The sequence below is a fragment of the Alnus glutinosa genome, chromosome 12 (genome assembly GCF_958979055.1).
Source record: "Alnus glutinosa chromosome 12, dhAlnGlut1.1, whole genome shotgun sequence".
In the NCBI taxonomy this organism is placed as follows: domain Eukaryota; kingdom Viridiplantae; phylum Streptophyta; class Magnoliopsida; order Fagales; family Betulaceae; genus Alnus; species Alnus glutinosa.
In genome coordinates this window covers 5,662,928-5,681,045 of record NC_084897.1, presented here as the reverse complement: position 1 = coordinate 5,681,045, position 18,118 = coordinate 5,662,928, and the positions used below count along the sequence as shown (strand labels likewise).

Sequence of the window (18,118 nt, the reverse complement as noted above, 5' to 3'; positions counted from 1 at the left end):
CCACTTCCACCTCCCAATCATGCACATGTCTTGTAAAGATAATATTCCAATGAATGTTTCCATTCCGGATCTGCATATATGTTTATGTTGTTTTCTTTATCCTTCTTATTTATTTATTTATTTATTTTTTGCATTTTTCTCCTCGTGGCCTTTTGTATCATGTTTGTTTCTTTTTTACATATTTATTTCCTCTGATGCAGCTATCTTGTGTTAAATGTGATCTGGAGGAAATGGATTATATTATGTCCACGAGAGAAAGTAGCTTGACTGAGCAACTTCTTCCCTCAAAGCATTCATTTTTCATTCGTGAATCAAGGTAATAAACTTGGAAAATTTATATCTGGTTAACATCAAGCCATCTCCTTGCATTGATTTGTCCAGTTCTCACAAGATAATCATTACAACATTAAACTAATTCACACTTTGAGCTCTGATGCATTTGACCTTTTGTCTTCCATTGGGTTTGTTCTTTTATTCCTACTGTAGCAGCTAGCTGATCTGACATAGAAACTTTATCATAACTTCCCTCTGTGCGGTCATTGCTAAGTTGCTATGGAGTTATGGGTCTTCATCTTTGTGGTATTTGGTGTGGTTAAATTCTGCCCAAGTCAGTGTTTGCTTTGCTTCAATGTTGGTGAAGGAAACCTAATTCACAAGAACAAAGTTTGGAATGTGGTGGCTTTGTGTCTCATGTGAGCTATATGGAGGGAAAGAAATTGGCAGACTATTGAGGGGCAGGAGCTTGCACTTGATAAGTCTGCTTTCGTCGGTTCCCTACTTTTTGGATGTTGTTAGATGGAAGTAGTTCCATCAACTATAGTGGATATTTTGGATTCACTGTATTTTTAAATTGTTATTTAGAGAGAATACTTTCCTATACAGCCTGTATGCCTAGGTTTACTCCCTCTGATTTTTCACTAAAATTATATTTACTTATTCTAGAAAAAAACTGCCCCCTGTGCTGCCTCAACATCAAATCTACCAATTGGTACTTATTTTAGGGATGTTGCATGTAGGAGTGTGAAAATTGTGTCCCCTTTTTTTGACAATCTGAGGGTTGCTCTTGCAATTTATCTGTGAAGAGGAGCTAGGGGGAATCCTCCCTTCACCATCATGACTAACTTCTTGGCCATACCATCTTTTTAGGAGGTGTGGGGAAGAAATTTCCTTGCCTAGGTCCCTGAAAGTTGAAGGTAAGTTGTAAGAGTTTCATTGATGAGAGATTGCAAAAGAAGTCCATGAATTGATCAGATCACCTCTTTCCCAGTTCCCTCAATGTCGATCAAGTGCTGCATAGATAATTCAGGGAAACTTAGTTAGCCTTCTCAATTTTATGTTAAACCTTTCTCAAATTTTTCTTTAATGATAAAGCTTTTCTGGTGCATAAATAAGAATTTGACTAGCTTTACTCTTTAAAATTTTGAATCCCTTTGTCATGAGCTCTATAGTCTAATATCCATAGATATGGTATTGGGTACCTAAGACCAACCAATGCATTGTACCAAAGGTTGAAGGAACTTGTTCCATTGATGGAAACTTACTGCTATTTTTTTTTTTTTATAAGTAATTAGAGAATTTTATAAAAAGCGCCCCTAAGCATAACAAGAAGTATACAAAGAGAAAACCAAAACAGGAGAGCAAGAGGAGAGAGGAAAAACACCTGAAAAACCCAAAAACAAAAGGAAACCCAAAGTCCCCTACAAAACCAGCCCACAAAACCCAGAGACTAAAACATTACATCAGAGGCCCTCTTGCCTTGCCCCGGCTAGAACCAAAACCCCTAGCATCATAATTAATGGTGCACTCTAGGTTCTTCACTTCACGACACCCTTTAAACTTAGGAGTGGGGACTGGAGCCTCTAGACGATGCTCCGTATCAATTAGAGCCATGAAGTCTAAAAAGGCCTTCCCATTCCCCTCGTGAGAAACTCCCAAAGTTTGAAAACAGAGGCCAAGATCAATAGCTGTCCCTGGAGAACCACCAAGCTTTTCAAGACCACCTCCCTGCGAAGAATCGTCAACAAAAGCTGCCCCGGAAGACTCGCCCACCTCTGAAGGAGAAGGAGCCGTGCCCTTTGGGAGAAGAAAGCCACGCCGAAGGAAAGGCTGACAACCCTCGTCAAGAGCCTTACTGCTATTTACCTGGATCATTTTGTTTTTCTAACAAGATTTTTTTCCCCCCCGCTTATTTGTGCTGATGTATTGCATTTCCATCATTTATCATGTTGAAAAGTTCTTTTTCTGGATTTGATGTCAGTTTGCTGAATGAGAGCCTTCTTCTGTTACTCTCTGTTGGGGAATATCTTAATTGCATACAAGGATCTGATGCTTACAAGCTTACAGGATTGTTTCAATAATGTGCAGATCTGGTGTAAAGCATACCAATGTTTTATTGAGGGGAGCAGTGTTCCGGACATTTAGTATCAACTTTTTCACGTATGGTTTCCCGGTATATATTCGTGAACAATGTGAAGTGAACTGCTTTCTAAGCTTAGTCTTTGTTTCTCCCAACTAATGACTTTTATGATGCCTAATGAGCATGGCACTAGATGCTGACTTTATCCATAGTAGTTTTGAATAAATAATAATGCAGTTGTGAGTCCTGTTCCAGGAAGCCAACACTTAGGTATTTGCTATCTCTTTAGTTTGAAACACAATGTAGACTTTCCACTTATGCAAGTCATCTTTTAATCTTACCTTTTCTATCTAATAAGCAGGATATGATTATCCTACTATTTCTCATAGTAGAAATAGTTATAGTTACAAACACAATGCAGATATCTGTATGTAGGGAGAGAAAAAAATTTCTGCTTATGTAATGGAGAGAAAATATTTGCAAACATTTTACATGGAAATTCACATTGACCCATTCTATCTTGATAGAGATATTTTGAATTCTCCTGAATCGAATTGGTTTCATGTTTCGCAATTATTTTTATGATTTTGTGTTGATATTCTATTCTTTAAATGCTTTGATTACTTGAATCTGAATCTTTGTGGGTTTGTATTTGGTTACTTCCTATTGAACGGGATGAGTACTGTGCCGTTTTAGGCCCAAAGCTGCCAATAAGCTCTTGCTATTGGTGCCTCCTCCAGCTGTAAAAACAGGGTGGAGCATGAGGTTGTTAGTTCAAACCCCACCGAGTGTGTATGTAACTTACCAATAAAAAAAATGTTTTGGGCCCAAAGCTGTCAGCACCCAACCTGCCACCATCTATACTAGTAGGTGGGGAAGTATATAACTTTCTTTAATTTCTTATGCTCTCACTTCAAGGTGCAATGTCAGCTTATTAAGTTCTACAAGCATTTGAGCCTAGTTATATCAAATGGTTTATATACAAACTTGCGGTGGTAATTTTGACAGGTCTCCTTGTTTGCTCTTTCCTTCTGGAGTTCCCATTTTGCGAGTTTATGTGCATTTGGATTACTTGCATATGTTGGCTACATCGTGTATGCCTTCCCTTCCTTATTCCGTTTGCACCGGTTGAATGGGCTGCTTCTTGTCTTCATTCTCTTGTGGGCTGTTAGCACATACATTTTCAATGTAACATTCGCTTTCTTGAATTGGAAACTTGGAAAGGTAGTCCTCTCTTTTGGGATGAATTTTTCTGCTTATTGTTCTAAGATAGTGTCAAATGGTTGAAAGTTGTTGCTGGAATGCATATACAGGACATGGAAATTTGGGAGATGGTCGGGTTGTGGCATTATCCCATACCTGGGTTCTATCTGCTTGCACAATTTTGTCTTGGAATTTTAGTGGCCTTGGGTAATCTAGTGAACAATTCCGTTTTCCTTTGCTTGTCTGATGAACATGGGCGATCTTCAACTGAGAACTCTACAGTGGAAGGTAATTAAATCCAATGTTGTCAGGAGGTTTGTAATGTAGCTTGTGTTTCACAAACTTGTGGGAAGGTTTGTAGTGTAGCATGTGTTTCTCTGATTTATAAACCCCAAGGGGTTGGCTCATGTAGTGAAGGCCTTGGACTTTGGTGGCATAACCATCAATTCTAAGGTCCTAATCCTTTTGGGTGCAAACAACTCCTTGGGGCCACACCCTTGGCAAAAGTCAGATTTAACTGATCTATATGGTGGGGGTGCGTTACATGGGTCTGGGGTTTATTTGGAAGAGATGGGAAGTTTTGTGATTCCTTCAAAAATAATAAAATTCTTATTAAAAGCAAGAAAAAAAGAAAAGAAAAAAAGAACTGACATTAGTTGACTGAATCATTAATAGTGCACTTGCTTCATACTGTTTTTTTGTGTTAAATTAAATACTTAAAAATGGATCGAATACTTCTGTTTTCTTTTTGCTTGTTAGCTTGATATGTCTCTAAATCTGTTCCTAATCATTTGGGGTTGGATACGCAAATCTTGTTTTTCCATCATCTGTCTCTTAGGCCATATCAAACACATAGCTGGTCCATTGAGCTTTCCTAGACCTTCTCAACCCATATCTGTATCAGTCTGCCTTGTCCTTTCACTGCTTTCAACTTGAACCATATCAGTCTTTGTAGGTGAAGGCTTTCAACCTGAACCATATCAGTCTTTTTTTTGATAAGTAAGAATACTTTATTAAAGAAAGCGTAAGGCGCCTCTAAGTACACAGGAACAACCAAAGCTAACCCACTAAAACCCAATAGAACCAACAAAACCCGAACCCCTCAAAACGAAGAAAAACCCCAAAACAAACTACAGAAGAAACCAACTAAGAACAAAACAACCCACCACCCACCCACCAAAGCACACAAACCTACATCATGTGTGCCTTGCCTTTCCTACTCCTAGAAGGAACTTTAGCATCACCATAATTGATGGAGCTATGCAAATTTAGTAGCTCCCTTTTTCCTTTAGACTTTTGGCGCGCAATCATCTTCTCCCGCTGAAAATCTTCTCCCGCGCAATCATATCAGTCTTTGTAGGTGAAGTCTTTGGCTTCTCGTAGTGTGATGTTGCTCCACTTGTTTTGCTATATTGCTTTACAGATATCCTGTCATTGGTTTCTCATATTGTTATTTGTGGTGTCAATTTTGCGAGTTTTGTTTTTCAGGACTTTGGAAGATCAGATTTGCACCCTTATGTCTTGAATTTTTACTCACTCTTTCCTGGGCATCATTACTTATATACTTTTAAATCACTACTCATACCCAAAGCTTAATTTAATAAGAAATTGTGAATTTAATCATTTAATTAATATTCTAACATTCCCCCTATGTATGGGCTCAAACTTCCTCTCAATAAGTGAGGCTTAGCACGTGAAATATTTAACTGAAATGGGGATAAACTATAGAGTGAAGGTTCGAATTTAAGACCTTGGCTTCGATATCATGTTAAATCATCACTCATCCCAAAAACTTAAGCAGAAAATGGTAGATTTAATATTCTAATTAAATATCCATGGAAGTAGGTGCAAATCTATGTACCCTTTTTGTTCTATACATTTGCAAGAGTAAATCTCCCCCAATTATTAGGCTCTTTTTAAAGATGCCATTGTTAATAACCAAAGTTTATTATGTTGCCCCGACAATGACATGACAAGCATTTGCAGATTTTAGTCTTGCAACCTTTCCCATAGTAGCTTTTTAGAGCTTATATGAAACCATGGGGATGATAATTTATGTGATGCTGATGTCATTCTGATGATAAATTTAGTTGTCTTGCATGCTGCTGTGTCGCTTGATTTCTCATGGTTCCTGACTTATTTGTAAAGAGGTACTTCAGTTCTTCAGGTTTTTTTTTTTTTATTTTTTTTTATTTTTTTTTTTTTTTATTATTATTATGGCATCCTTTTTTTTCTTTTCTGGAATGTTTCAATTCTGTATTCTTTATCCAGTTTTGTTAAGAGACTTGTTACGCTTATATTCTGTATATGGATTATACTTCACTTCCATCGATCTGATTTTGTCTTCATATTCTTTAATTGCTATAGAGGAAGAGACCAAGGTATTGATTGTTGCCACAATTGCATGGGGACTGCGCAAAAGCTCTCGGGCTATAATGCTGGCACTGATACTCCTCATTGCCATGAAACCTGGTTTCATCCATGCTGTATATAGTATGTTTTCTCAACTCATTATTAATTGAATGCTTTACTAATTCTTTTTTTTTTTCATAAGGAATCAGTTTTATTATTTTATTAATGAAATTGAGTTATAGCATAATGCCTTTGGTTTGTCAATCTTAACTGCATAAAAGTGGATTGATATGGCATGTGTTTGTGGTTGTGGCAGTTTGCTGATATATGTTATGTTCGATCTGTTTTTCAGTGATATTCTTTCTGATATATCTTTTGAGCCACAACATCAGCAGAAAGATCCGCCAGTCTATGATTCTTTTATGTGAGGCTCACTTTGCACTATTGTACATTCTTCAGATTGATTTGATTTCTAATACTTTGGAGCGAAAAGGCTCTTTTAGTATGGAAGTTCTATCACAGTTAGGTACGCATTTGTTTTAACTGGTTCATTTTGAGTTGTTCTTTCAAGTGGACATGGTTGTAGTCAATTTATTTTCTGTATTGTAGTTTTAGTTATGGTACAATTATGTCGAATTTCAGTATTGGAGCAAAAACAAAAATTAAGCATTCCATTTTTATGTGAATTGATGCAGGTCTGCTTGAATATGATAGTTCCTGGGATTTCTTGGAAGTAGCTTTGCTTGCTTGCTTCTGTGCAATTCATAACCATGGTTTTGAGATGCTATTTTCATTCTCAGCAATTTTGCAGCACACCCCAAGCCTCCCAATTGGATTTAGCATCTTGAAAGCTGGTCTGAACAAATCGGTTCTGCTGTCTGTTTATTCCTCAACTACCAAATACAGTCATGATAATCCTTCTTATGGTACAATTTTTTTTCTTGGCTTAATCTTTTTGTGGAATGACTTTTCAACATAGATGCTCTTAGATGTTTTTAGTGATATACAGGTCAAGTAATTATTTGATAATTGCATTCTTTTGGATGTGTCAATTGATTATGGTGATGGTCTAGAAAAAGTAAGATTAACCAGGATCGGATCCAATAAGCCTTGTCCCAACTATTTTCTGTTGGGTGTATGAATTAAAGTATGATCAATCAATTTTTGAGATCATTTTAGGGACAGCTCTCAGCCTGATGTCAACCTTCTATGAGATTGCAGATTCACATTCTTGGATGAGATTATGGGAGAACTATGATCAGTTGCATATTCGATGTAGTTTTAAAAGACAGCAATATCTAAATCCATTTTCTGTGGACAGCTGGGTCTAGGAAATTATTAATACGACTGCTAGTACTGTTGCTGTCATTTCTTTTTCAGTGTTATGCGCTCATGTTTTATCTTTTTCCAGAGAGAAGGATAGCATCATTCCTCAGTGCAATTGGGCAGAAAATTCTATCCATGTATAGATCATGTGGAACCTACATTGCTTTCATAACTATTCTCCTCACGGTGTACCTGGTGAGACCCAATCATATATCATTTGGGTACACATTCCTTCTCCTTGTTTGGATAATTGGAAGACAACTTGTTGAGAGGACGAAAAGGCAGCTATGGTTTCCATTAAAAGTATATTCAATCATGGTGTTTATCTTTATCTATAGCTTGAGCAGTTTCTCCAAATTTGAGCTTTGGCTTTCCAGGTTGATAGATCTCTATTTTTATTTGGGCTATAACTCAGAAGCTTCATCGTTGGAAAATGTTTGGGAATCTCTGGCAGTCTTGATTGTGATGCAACTTTATAGCTATGAGAGGAGGCAGAGTAAGTATAACAGGTCAGATGATTCGGATCGACTGGACTCTGGAGCACTTGGGCTTTTCAAACGTTTTCTTATTTGGCACAGCCAGAAGATCTTGTTTATTGCTTTGTTCTATGCATCTTTATTCCCAATTAGTGCACTTGGTTTTTTGTATCTACTTGGCCTTGTCATCTGTTCAACTTTACCTAAACATTCCCGGGTCCCATCCAAATTGTTTTTAGTTTACACTGGATTTCTAGTGGCAGCTGAATATCTCTTTCAGATGTGGGGTGAACAGGGAGGGATGTTTCCTGGACAGAAACACTCCTATCTATCCCTTTTTTTAGGTTTCTCTGTATTTAAGCAGGGCTTTTGGGGAATAGAATCAGGCTTGAGGGGAAAAGTTCTGGTGATTGCTGCATGTACTCTTCAATACAATGTCTTCCGTTGGTTGGAGAAAATGCCAAGTCTTATTCTAAACGAAGGAAAGTGGGAAGAGCCTTGTCCCTTGTTTGTTTCGGAAGAGGATGTCTCAGTTGGTGTTTCCCTTTCTAATGAGGACAATAAGCAGTTATCAGATTCTGGTGCACTGTCTGTAAAACGAGAGGGGGTGAAAAGCAACTCATGGCCACATTTCACCTCCGGTCTGTCTCAAGCATCTAATCCCGTATCCTCTAAAGCAGGAGGCTCTGAGGGTGGTAGTGCTAGAAAATATTCATTTGGCTATATCTGGGGAATCACCAGGGAGAGTCATAAGTGGAACAAGAAGAGAATTGTTGCATTGAGAAAGGAGAGATTTGAAACACAGAAGACTCTCTTAAAAATATATTTGAAGTTTTGGATGGAGAATTTGTTTAATCTCTTTGGTCTTGAGATAAATATGATTGCCTTGCTTCTTGCCAGCTTTGCTTTGTTGAACACCATCTCTATGCTATATATTGCACTGCTTGCTGCTTGCATCCTTCTGGATCGGCACTTTATTCGTAAATTGTGGTCCATATTAGTGTTCTTGTTTGCTTCTATTCTTATTCTTGAGTACTTTGCCATTTGGAAGAACACGTGGCCTTTGAACCAACATATTCCAAGTGAGAGTGATGCACACTGCCATGACTGCTGGAGAAGCTCAACTCTAAATTTCCAATATTGCAAGAACTGTTGGTTAGGTATTACTTTCTTGGCACGTTATAGTTGCTGATTAGTTGGCTATTTATCTTATTTGTGCATCAATGAAATATTTTGGCATAGTGAATAAATTCTCTTCTGAGAATGCCTAAATATTCAGATGCTCTAGCTATTCAGTCTCCTGGCTAACTTCTAATCTTCTTGCTGTCTGTAAGAATAGTGTTTCTTCTTTTTTTGTACCTTTTTCTGCATCTGAAAGAAACTCATTATAGATGTTTGATATGGATTTTGAAGAGCTTTAAGAGTTTTTTCTTCCATCAAACTGCAACCATTTTATTGGTTCCTTCAATTTGGCTGAATGCTTGGACCAAGTCCTGAGCCATTTCAAATGATTTTGTGAAGATCTTTTATGATTTTAAATTTCTTTTGTTTTCCATTTTCATCTCTTGGTATCTATTTGCACTTTAAGCCATCAATCTTGATCTGTTAACATTTTCTGCAGGACTAATTGTCGATGATCCTCGAATGCTTATCAGCTACTTTGTTGTCTTCATGCTTGCTTGTTTCAAACTTCGTGCTGATCGCTTGTCCAGTTTCTCAGGGTCATCAACATATCGCCAGATGATATCTCAACGTAAAAACACATTTGTTTGGAGAGATCTATCTTTTGAAACTAAAAGCATGTGGACATTTCTTGACTACCTTAGGCTTTACTGCTATTGCCATCTATTGGATCTTGTGCTTGCATTGATTTTAATTACTGGAACCCTCGAGTATGACATTCTGCACCTTGGCTATCTTGCTTTCGCACTGGTTTTCTTTCGAATGAGACTTGAAATACTAAAAAAGAAGAACAAGATATTCAAGTTCTTGCGCATATACAACTTTGTTCTTATTGTTCTTTCTCTTGCCTATCAATCTCCTTTTGTGGGGGAATTTAGTGCTGGGAAGTGTGAGACAGTGGATTACATTTATGAAATGATTGGATTTTATAAATATGACTATGGATTCCGGATTACTGCAAGATCTGCACTAGTTGAAATTATCATATTTATGCTGGTGGCACTTCAGTCATATATGTTTTCCTCCCAAGAGTTTGATCATGTGTCTCGATATCTTGAAGCAGAGCAAATTGGTGCCATTGTGCATGAGCAAGAAAAGAAAGCTGCATGGAAAACTGCTCAATTACAGCATATTCGTGAATCTGAAGAGAAGAAGCGCCAGCGTAACTTGCAAGTGGAGAAGATGAAATCTGAGATGCTCAACTTGCAAATCCAGCTTCACAGCGTGGAGTCAACTGCTTGCAATGTCACTTCTCCTCGCGGTGAAGGCCTAAGGAGGAGGAGTACTTCTATTGCTTCAAATAATGATGCTGGGACCCCTGATAAAGAACCAGTTCTCAGGAAACAAGAGCAGATTATCAGAGAGGATTCACTATTTCCTTTTGAATTGCACGAATCTCCTCCTAGTATGAATGCAGAAAGTCCATCAGCAGCTGAGTCTACAAAGCATTCAGTGGGTTCTCCTTATTGTGAGATCACTGAAGTTGAATTGGATGTTTCTGAGAATGCATTTTCCGATTTAGACAAGAAAGAGAAAGACAAAGGCCAGGCAAAGGAAAACCTATTAATATCTGCAGTACAGATGATAGGTGATGGTGTTTCCCAAGTACAATCTATTGGAAATCAGGCAGTCAACAACCTTGTGAGTTTCTTGAACATAGGACAAGAAGATTCAGATATGAAAGAGAACTTGTTTGCGGAGAATGGAGTATATGATGAGATGGAGAGCCAAAAAGCAGCGTACATATGTATGGAGCGGTCATCTTCTCTGCAGTCTGATCAAAGTTCTGATGCTGCAAGTCTGCAGTTAGGAAGGATCTTTCGTCACATATGGTCCCAAATGCGATCCAATAATGATGTTGTGTGTTATTGTTGCTTTGCTTTTGTCTTCTTGTGGAACTTCAGTTTGCTTTCTATGGTGTATCTTGCAGCTCTATTCTTGTATGCTCTATGTGCAAGTACCGGCCCAAGTTACATCTTCTGGATTATCATGCTAATCTACACAGAAGTTTATATTTTGCTTCAGTATCTTTACCAAATTATCATCCAGCACTGTGGGTTAAGTATTGACTCAGACCTACTCCGTGAGTTGGGATTCCCTGCTCATAAAATCATGTCGTCGTTTGTTGTCAGTACTTTACCTCTTTTTCTTGTCTACTTATTTACCCTCATACAGAGCTCTATAACTGCAAAAGATGGTGAATTGATGTCTTCTACAGACTTCAATTTCTTTAAGAAGAATGCTCTCTATAGAAAAGAGGTTCTTGTGAAATATAGCTCGCTTGAGAGCACATTGGGGCTGCTACAGCTGATTACAAATACGGTAAAATTGATAATCAGAAGCTTTTTTAGGTACTTGAAATCATTGACACAGGGAGCAGAATCTCCTCCTTACTTTGTTCAGGTGTCTATGGATGTCAAATCCTGGCCAGAGGATGGGATTCAACCAGAGAAGATTGAGTCTGGAATAAACCAATTGCTAAGAATTGTCCATAATGAAAGATGCAAAGAAAAAAACCCTAACCTCTGCCCTTTTGCTAGTAGGGTTCATGTTCAAAGCATTGAAAGAAGCCAAGAAACCCCAAATATGGCGTTGGTTGTTTTTGAGGTAGTATATGCATCCCCCTTAATGGAGTGTGCTTCAGCAGAATGGTACAAGTCACTTACTCCAGCAACTGATGTGGCAAAGGAGATTCTTAAAGCACAGTATGCTGGGTTTCTGGAAGAAATGGGATTCCCTTACCCTATACTCTCTGTAATTGGAGGAGGCAAAAGAGAAGTCGATCTGTATGCCTACATATTTGGTGCAGATTTGACTGTATTTTTTCTAGTTGCTATTTTCTACCAATCAGTCATAAAGAATAATAGCGAATTTCTCGATGTGTATCAGCTTGAGGATCAGTTTCCGAAAGAGTTTGTATTTATCTTAATGGTAAGTCTAGTGATATTGTTTCTTTTGTTGTTCTACCATTGCTTTAAATATTGAAATCAACTTTTTGAAAAAGACAGTAGAGTTACAAATTTGAAGTCGTTTGTGTCAACTGATGTCCATATCACTTTGACTCATTTATAGAAATGTGACAAGAAGCATTAAAACCAAAAAAACTAAGTTTTAAATTTTGTCAACTGGAAAATTCTTATCCCAAACTTTGTCAGCTTTCTGACTTGATTAACTCATGTCATTTATAAAAGAAAGAGAGTTTGAATATCCTCCATTTCTAATTCTGTGACCCAAATAATCTATTTGTTATAGGATTTTAAAATATAATTGGGGATCTTTCTTCTTTTCTTTTGAATACCTCTGTATACATCCTATTTACTAGGGCGATGCCCCCCCAACCCCCCACCACCCCCCCCCCCCCCCCCAGCGCTAATGAATTTTACTTTTGAAAAAGATAAATAAATTTAGGGATCCCTTGCTATTTTGTTTACTTGGGAGTATGTTTGATGAATAATTAGTTCTTGGCATTTTTTATGGGTAATATGGCTGGGATATGCATGTTAGCTTCCTAACTAGGTTGAATGTGTATTCCCTGCAGATTATCTTTTTCTTGATCGTGCTTGATCGCATAATTTACCTCTGTTCCTTCGCAACGGGAAAAGTTGTTTTCTACCTTTTCAACCTCATCCTCTTCACGTATTCAGTTACAGAGTATGCTTGGCACATGGAGCCTTCCCAACAACATGGTGTAGGGTTAGCACTTCGTGCTATATATCTTGCTAAAGCCACTTCCTTAGCTCTGCAGGCTATACAAATTCGATATGGGATTCCTCACAAAAGCACCTTGTATCGGCAGTTCTTGACCAGTGAAGTTTCACGAATTAATTACTTAGGCTATAGACTTTATCGTGCTCTGCCCTTCTTATATGAATTGCGATGTGTACTTGACTGGTCGTGCACAGCAACATCTTTGACCATGTATGACTGGCTGAAGGTGAGTTCTTGAAACACATATCCTTAGCATTCCCCTAACCTTTGGAATTATAGTACCATTGATTATTACCTTTTGTATAATATTACAATTAGTCTTTTATCATCATTATCGTTGTTATTTGTCATTAACATTATCATCATTGTAGAGAGGACCAAAAAAAAAATGGAAAGAAATGTGGAATTCTGTTAGTGTATTAAAATTTATTGGAAGATTAGAACCATGAAATCAAGCCAACTCTTTTAGCAAGTGGAATGCCTATGGCAAAATATCATGTGATTGCTTCAAATGTCATGGGAGATATCTTGCTAGATGCGGAAGATGGAGAGTGGTTTAGCTTTGTTATCTACTCTATGCTCCTTGCATCTCTCCTTGGATGTTTCTCCTTATGTTTCTTGTGAAGTATTACATATTCCGCTGGTGTCAAATTGAATGGTTGTTAACAAACTTTCATTGGATCACATTTGGATAATTTAACATGACTATGACCAAAAAAACTTAACTAAATTCAGTTAAGTCTAAATCCTAATTAGATTGCGGCTGGGTATAGGTCCTCATCAATAAATTGGGGTCGATCACTCTCTTCAAGGCAAACTATGCCCAAAAGCAACAACCCAAAAATTTAAAAAAAAAAAAAAAAAAAAAAAAAAAAAAACAAACAAAGAAAAAAAGAACCCCTTAATGAAACCCATGTTGATTGTGTTGATTGTTATATCGGTTGTTTGTGAGAGGCATCTTCTTCGTGCAGCTGCATCTATAAAATCCTCTCCTGCCACCTTTTTTGGCCTTTGTACCTCCAAATCCAATCTATTAACTCAACATTAGGGCTTTTAGTGGTCTTTGTTGGCTGTGGCAAGACCATCCTCGATGACTTTTGAGCCATCTTCCCCCCTTCACCCCAACCCAAAAAAAAAAAAACACCCCCAAAACATCCTAAACTCCCAAAAACAGACATGTCGTTGAATTCTTGGAAGTGATCTAAAGGTCGTTATCATGACATCTACTGCAATTGGTATTGAGCATAATCCATTTTAAAATTGTGCTACTTTGCGATTCCATGATGTCATGAATTGCGTGAAAATTGATTATTTATGTGAGATTATGTGGTTAGATCTCTTTGGCAGTAAAAATTTTTATAACTTGATAATCGATAATATTCTGTATTTGACATGATTAAATGTCTTGGTGAGTTCATGAACAATGCCGTATAAGTCTACATACTGTAGCTTTGTCATATGTAATCTGCATACCTGTCCTTTGTTATTCAACTATTTTGTTGGGTATATTTTTTCTAGTAATAGCTTATATCTGAAACTAAAGGATGGCTTTCTTCTTAGTTGGAGGACATACATGCAAGCTTGTTCCTTGTCAAATGTGATGCAGTCTTGAATAGAGCTAAGCACAAACAAGGAGAGAGGCAAACAAAAATGACCAAATGTTGCAATGGGATATGTCTGTTCTTCATATTAATCTGTGTTATCTGGGCTCCTATGCTGGTAAGCAACTTCAAAAGCAGAAGCTAGTAGCTGAATAATATTAAATGTGTCCTAAACTTCTGTTTGGAAGATTCATAGATGGCAGGATTTTTCATACAGCAGTTAACGGTCTTAATTACTAATGATGTTGAGATTAAAAAAATAAAGAAGTGCATATGAGCTTTGGGAGGAATCCCTTAAAAAGATACTGAATTTTAGAAACTCTTCTGGAAAGATTTCATTGATAATAAAAAGTTTTAGTACCTCAAAGCTTTAATATGCTTGGAAATCCTAATCATAAGCGTCTTACAGAGATCCCTGATTGTATGACTCTTTATTCTGTTCATAGGTTGAGTTTATATGATTTTTTGATTACCCATCATTAATGAATACTGAAAGAAAATGCAGAAAGCTAATTACTTGTGCTTAAGATCTTGATTGGGCTCAATAACATTTTTGACGTCTGCCCCAAATTGCTTCCGAATCTGTATTGCTGGATATATTAGATGGGTGGAACTATTAAGAACACCAAATTTGTTTAAGATGGGTCTTTTGTTTGGCGAGGGAATTTTGTAGTGGATCCGGCTGTCTCTGGGTTGATTGGCTTGGGGTTGCCGATGAATCACCTTCAGCATTCTCATCTTCGCAGGCTAGGGTTGATGCTGGGATTTCCAACAGCCAGCCTTTCGGGTGTTCAGATTTGGTGGTGTTTCAGGAGGGTGATCAGCCTATAGAAGTGGTAGAAAGTGGGGAGGATTTATGTGACGCGGCTGAGATGGAAGGAGAAACTGGTATGGGTAGGGTGCCTCCTCTCAATACCTATTCTCCAATCTCGGGGGGTCTTTCAGGGTACTCTAACTGGGTTATTCAGTGTGCGAATGAGATTTATCCCATTGTAGGGATCTCGTATGTGGGTCATAAGCTGCAATTGTTGGCCCTTTTGACTTTTCTTGAAGAGGAACGTCGTAATGAAGAGATGGGAGCCCTGTCGAGTGGTGACACGAAGGGCAAAAGGGAGGTTAAGAATTTGGAGAGTTCTGTTAACTGCGATGCTAGAGGCTCATTCTCAAGCCGTGGTAAAAGGAAGGCGAGGGGTCATCCAATTGTGTCGTGAAACCTAGGATTCTATCCTGGAATGTGAGGGGGCTGAACAAGAAGAGCAAACACCTAAGGATTAGTAACTTGCTCAGAGATTGGAAGGTGGATATTATTTGCTTCCAAGAAACCAAGGTTCATGGTATGTTGAGTGATTTTGTGCATAGCTTAAGGGGTTGCAATCATGTGGATTGGTGCTGTTTAGATTCCAATGGGACCTCAGGGCGCATCTTGATCATGTGGGATAAAATGGTGGTGGAGAAAGTAGATGTGTGTTTGGGGGAGTTCACTCTCGCAGTCTCCTTCAGGAATGTATCGGATCGATTTGTCTAGGCCTTTGCAGGTGTTTTCGGTCTGAATTCTGGTATCAATAGGAGATTGCTTTGGGATGAGCTAGCGGGGATTCTCAGTTGGTGGAACATGTCGTGGTGTATAGGGGGTGATTTCAATGTAACTCGGTTCCCTAGTGAAAGATCTGGTGAGGGTAGTATGTCTGCTATGAGAGACTTCTATGATTTTATCTCTAATCAAGGTCTCATGGATTTTCCTCTCGCTAGGGGCTATTTTACTTGGTCGCTCACTCTTGATCCTCCTGTATGGTCTAGGATTGATCATTTTCTAGTCTCCCCAGATTGGGAAGCTCGGTTTCCTGTGGTTTCTCAAAAGAGGCTTCCCCACCTCTATTCAGACCACTTTCCAATTCTTCTTATTGCATTTCTTCTATGCGGTTTTCGGTGTTAGTCAATGGCTCTCCTAATTTTTTTTCAGTAGTTCCCGAGGACTGAGGTAAGGGGATCCTCTGTCACCCCTATTATTTGTGTTTGTGATGGACGCTTTGAGCCGTATGATTTATGTTGCGGTCAGTGGGGGTTTGTTGGAAGGTTTCAAAGTTTGTAATGCTATTTTTTCACATCTTCTGTTTGCCGATGATACTCTGATTTTCTGTAGTGCTCATTCTGCTCAATTGCGTTACTTGCGGAGTCTCTTCCTGCTGTTTGAAGCTGCTTCGGGCTTGAAAGTTAGTTTGGCTAAGTCAAATTTAATTCCTGTGGGGAATGTAGATCATTTGGGAAGGTTAGCCGGCATACTAGGGTGTGGGGTTGCTTCTTTGCCAGTGAAGTATCTTGGTCTTCCTTTGGGGGCGTCCTATAAGTCCACTCATATTCGAGACGGGGTAATCGATAAGATAGAGCATCGTCTGGCTAGTTGGAAAAGATTATATCTCTCCAAGGGTGGTAGAGTTACCCTTATCAAGAGTATCCTCACCAATTTACCTACATTTTCCCTATCGCGGGGACTGTTGCTGCTCGCATTGAAAAGTTACAACGGGATTTTCTATGAGGTGGGATTGGTGAAGAGTTTAAATATCACTTGGTGAGTTGGTCGAAGGTTTGTACTCCAATTTCAAAAGGGGAGCTGAGTATTAGGAACTTGTTGATATTCAACTGCGCTTTGTCAGGTAAATGGTTATGGCAGTTTGGAATTAAGAGAGATGCTTGGTGGAGAGTTGTGGTAGATTCCAAGTTTGGCAGTTTGTGGGGCAGGTGGTGCTCCCTTGAGCATGTAGGTGCCTTTGGAGTGGGATTGTGTAAGAATATCAGGAAAGGGTGGGAGACTTTTCTAGTTTTGCTAAATTTAAGGTGGGGGATGAGGTTAGGACAAAATTTTGGCACGGTCTGTGATGCGGGGATACAGTTTTAAAGGAAATTTTCCTGCTCTTTGGTATTGCTCGGGTGAAGGATGCCTCAGTTTTGGATAATATGGAGGTTTTAGGCGGTTCTACTCAATGGAACGTGAGTGTTGTTAAAGAGGCGCGTGATTGGGAAGTGGGTGTCTTTGCTTCCTTCTTCCAGGTGTTTCACTTAGCCATTGTGAGTAGAGATCGTGCAGATAGGCTCTGGTGGGTCTCTTCCAAGAAATGATTGTTCAAGGTCAAATCCTTCTTCAACTCCTTGGTTGGCTCTGAAGGTAGACGCTTCTCTTAGAAGAGTGTGTGGCGGATTCAGGCTCCCTTGGGGGCGGCTTTTTTTGCGTGGTCGGCAGCCTTGGGCAAGATCTTTACCGTAGACAATCTCAGGAAGAGGCATTTCATCATTGTGGACAGATGTTGCTTGTGCAAGAAAAATGGAGAATCTGTGGACCATCTCCTTCTTCACTGTGATATGGCTTCCGTTCTGTGACATAACATTTTTAATCGTTTTGGTATGTCTTGGGTTATGCTTAGAAGAGTTATCGACTTGTTTTCCTTTTTGGTAAAAGTCTGGAAGGCCGAGGAGTGCTGGGATTTGGAAGATGGTGCCAATCTGCATTTTTGGTGTATTTGGAAGGAAATAAATCTTAGGTGTTTCAAGGATTTGAAGATTTCCATGGAGGATATTTTAGCTTCATTTTTTCATACGCTGTATTCTTGGACGGTGGCTTTTTTGTCTCCACTGTTGATTAGCTTGCTGATTTTCTTGTTCGTTTTTCTATTCCTAGTTAGGTGTTTTCTTTTGTATACTTCTAATGTACTTAAGGGTGCCTTACACTTTCAATAAGACTAAATTTAAAAAGTAAAATGCAAAAGATGATAATCTTTTTTTCTTTAGTATATATATAATAATTATGTCAATACCCTACTTGATATTCTTTATGACACTTCAATTTCAGAATACTTTTAATCTGCACTTTTCAATGAGATTAAATTACTTATAAAAAATAAAATAAAAAAGCATTTATTATA

The 18,118-nt window shown here is 38.4% G+C and overlaps 1 protein-coding gene across 1 annotated transcript in view; it reads left to right on the top strand.

Annotated features, from left to right (window-relative positions):
* Positions 1–18,118, top strand: part of LOC133851537 (piezo-type mechanosensitive ion channel homolog) — a 30,137-nt gene that overhangs the window by 8,666 nt on the left and 3,353 nt on the right. Inside the window, exons 7-17 of the mRNA XM_062287977.1 lie at positions 201–316; positions 2,365–2,449; positions 3,365–3,580; positions 3,670–3,847; positions 5,927–6,052; positions 6,264–6,437; positions 6,607–6,837; positions 7,323–8,873; positions 9,335–11,826; positions 12,434–12,829; positions 14,164–14,322. Coding sequence (XP_062143961.1) covers positions 201–316; positions 2,365–2,449; positions 3,365–3,580; positions 3,670–3,847; positions 5,927–6,052; positions 6,264–6,437; positions 6,607–6,837; positions 7,323–8,873; positions 9,335–11,826; positions 12,434–12,829; positions 14,164–14,322 — 5,724 coding nt within the window. The remainder of the gene's footprint in view (positions 1–200; positions 317–2,364; positions 2,450–3,364; positions 3,581–3,669; positions 3,848–5,926; positions 6,053–6,263; positions 6,438–6,606; positions 6,838–7,322; positions 8,874–9,334; positions 11,827–12,433; positions 12,830–14,163; positions 14,323–18,118) is intronic.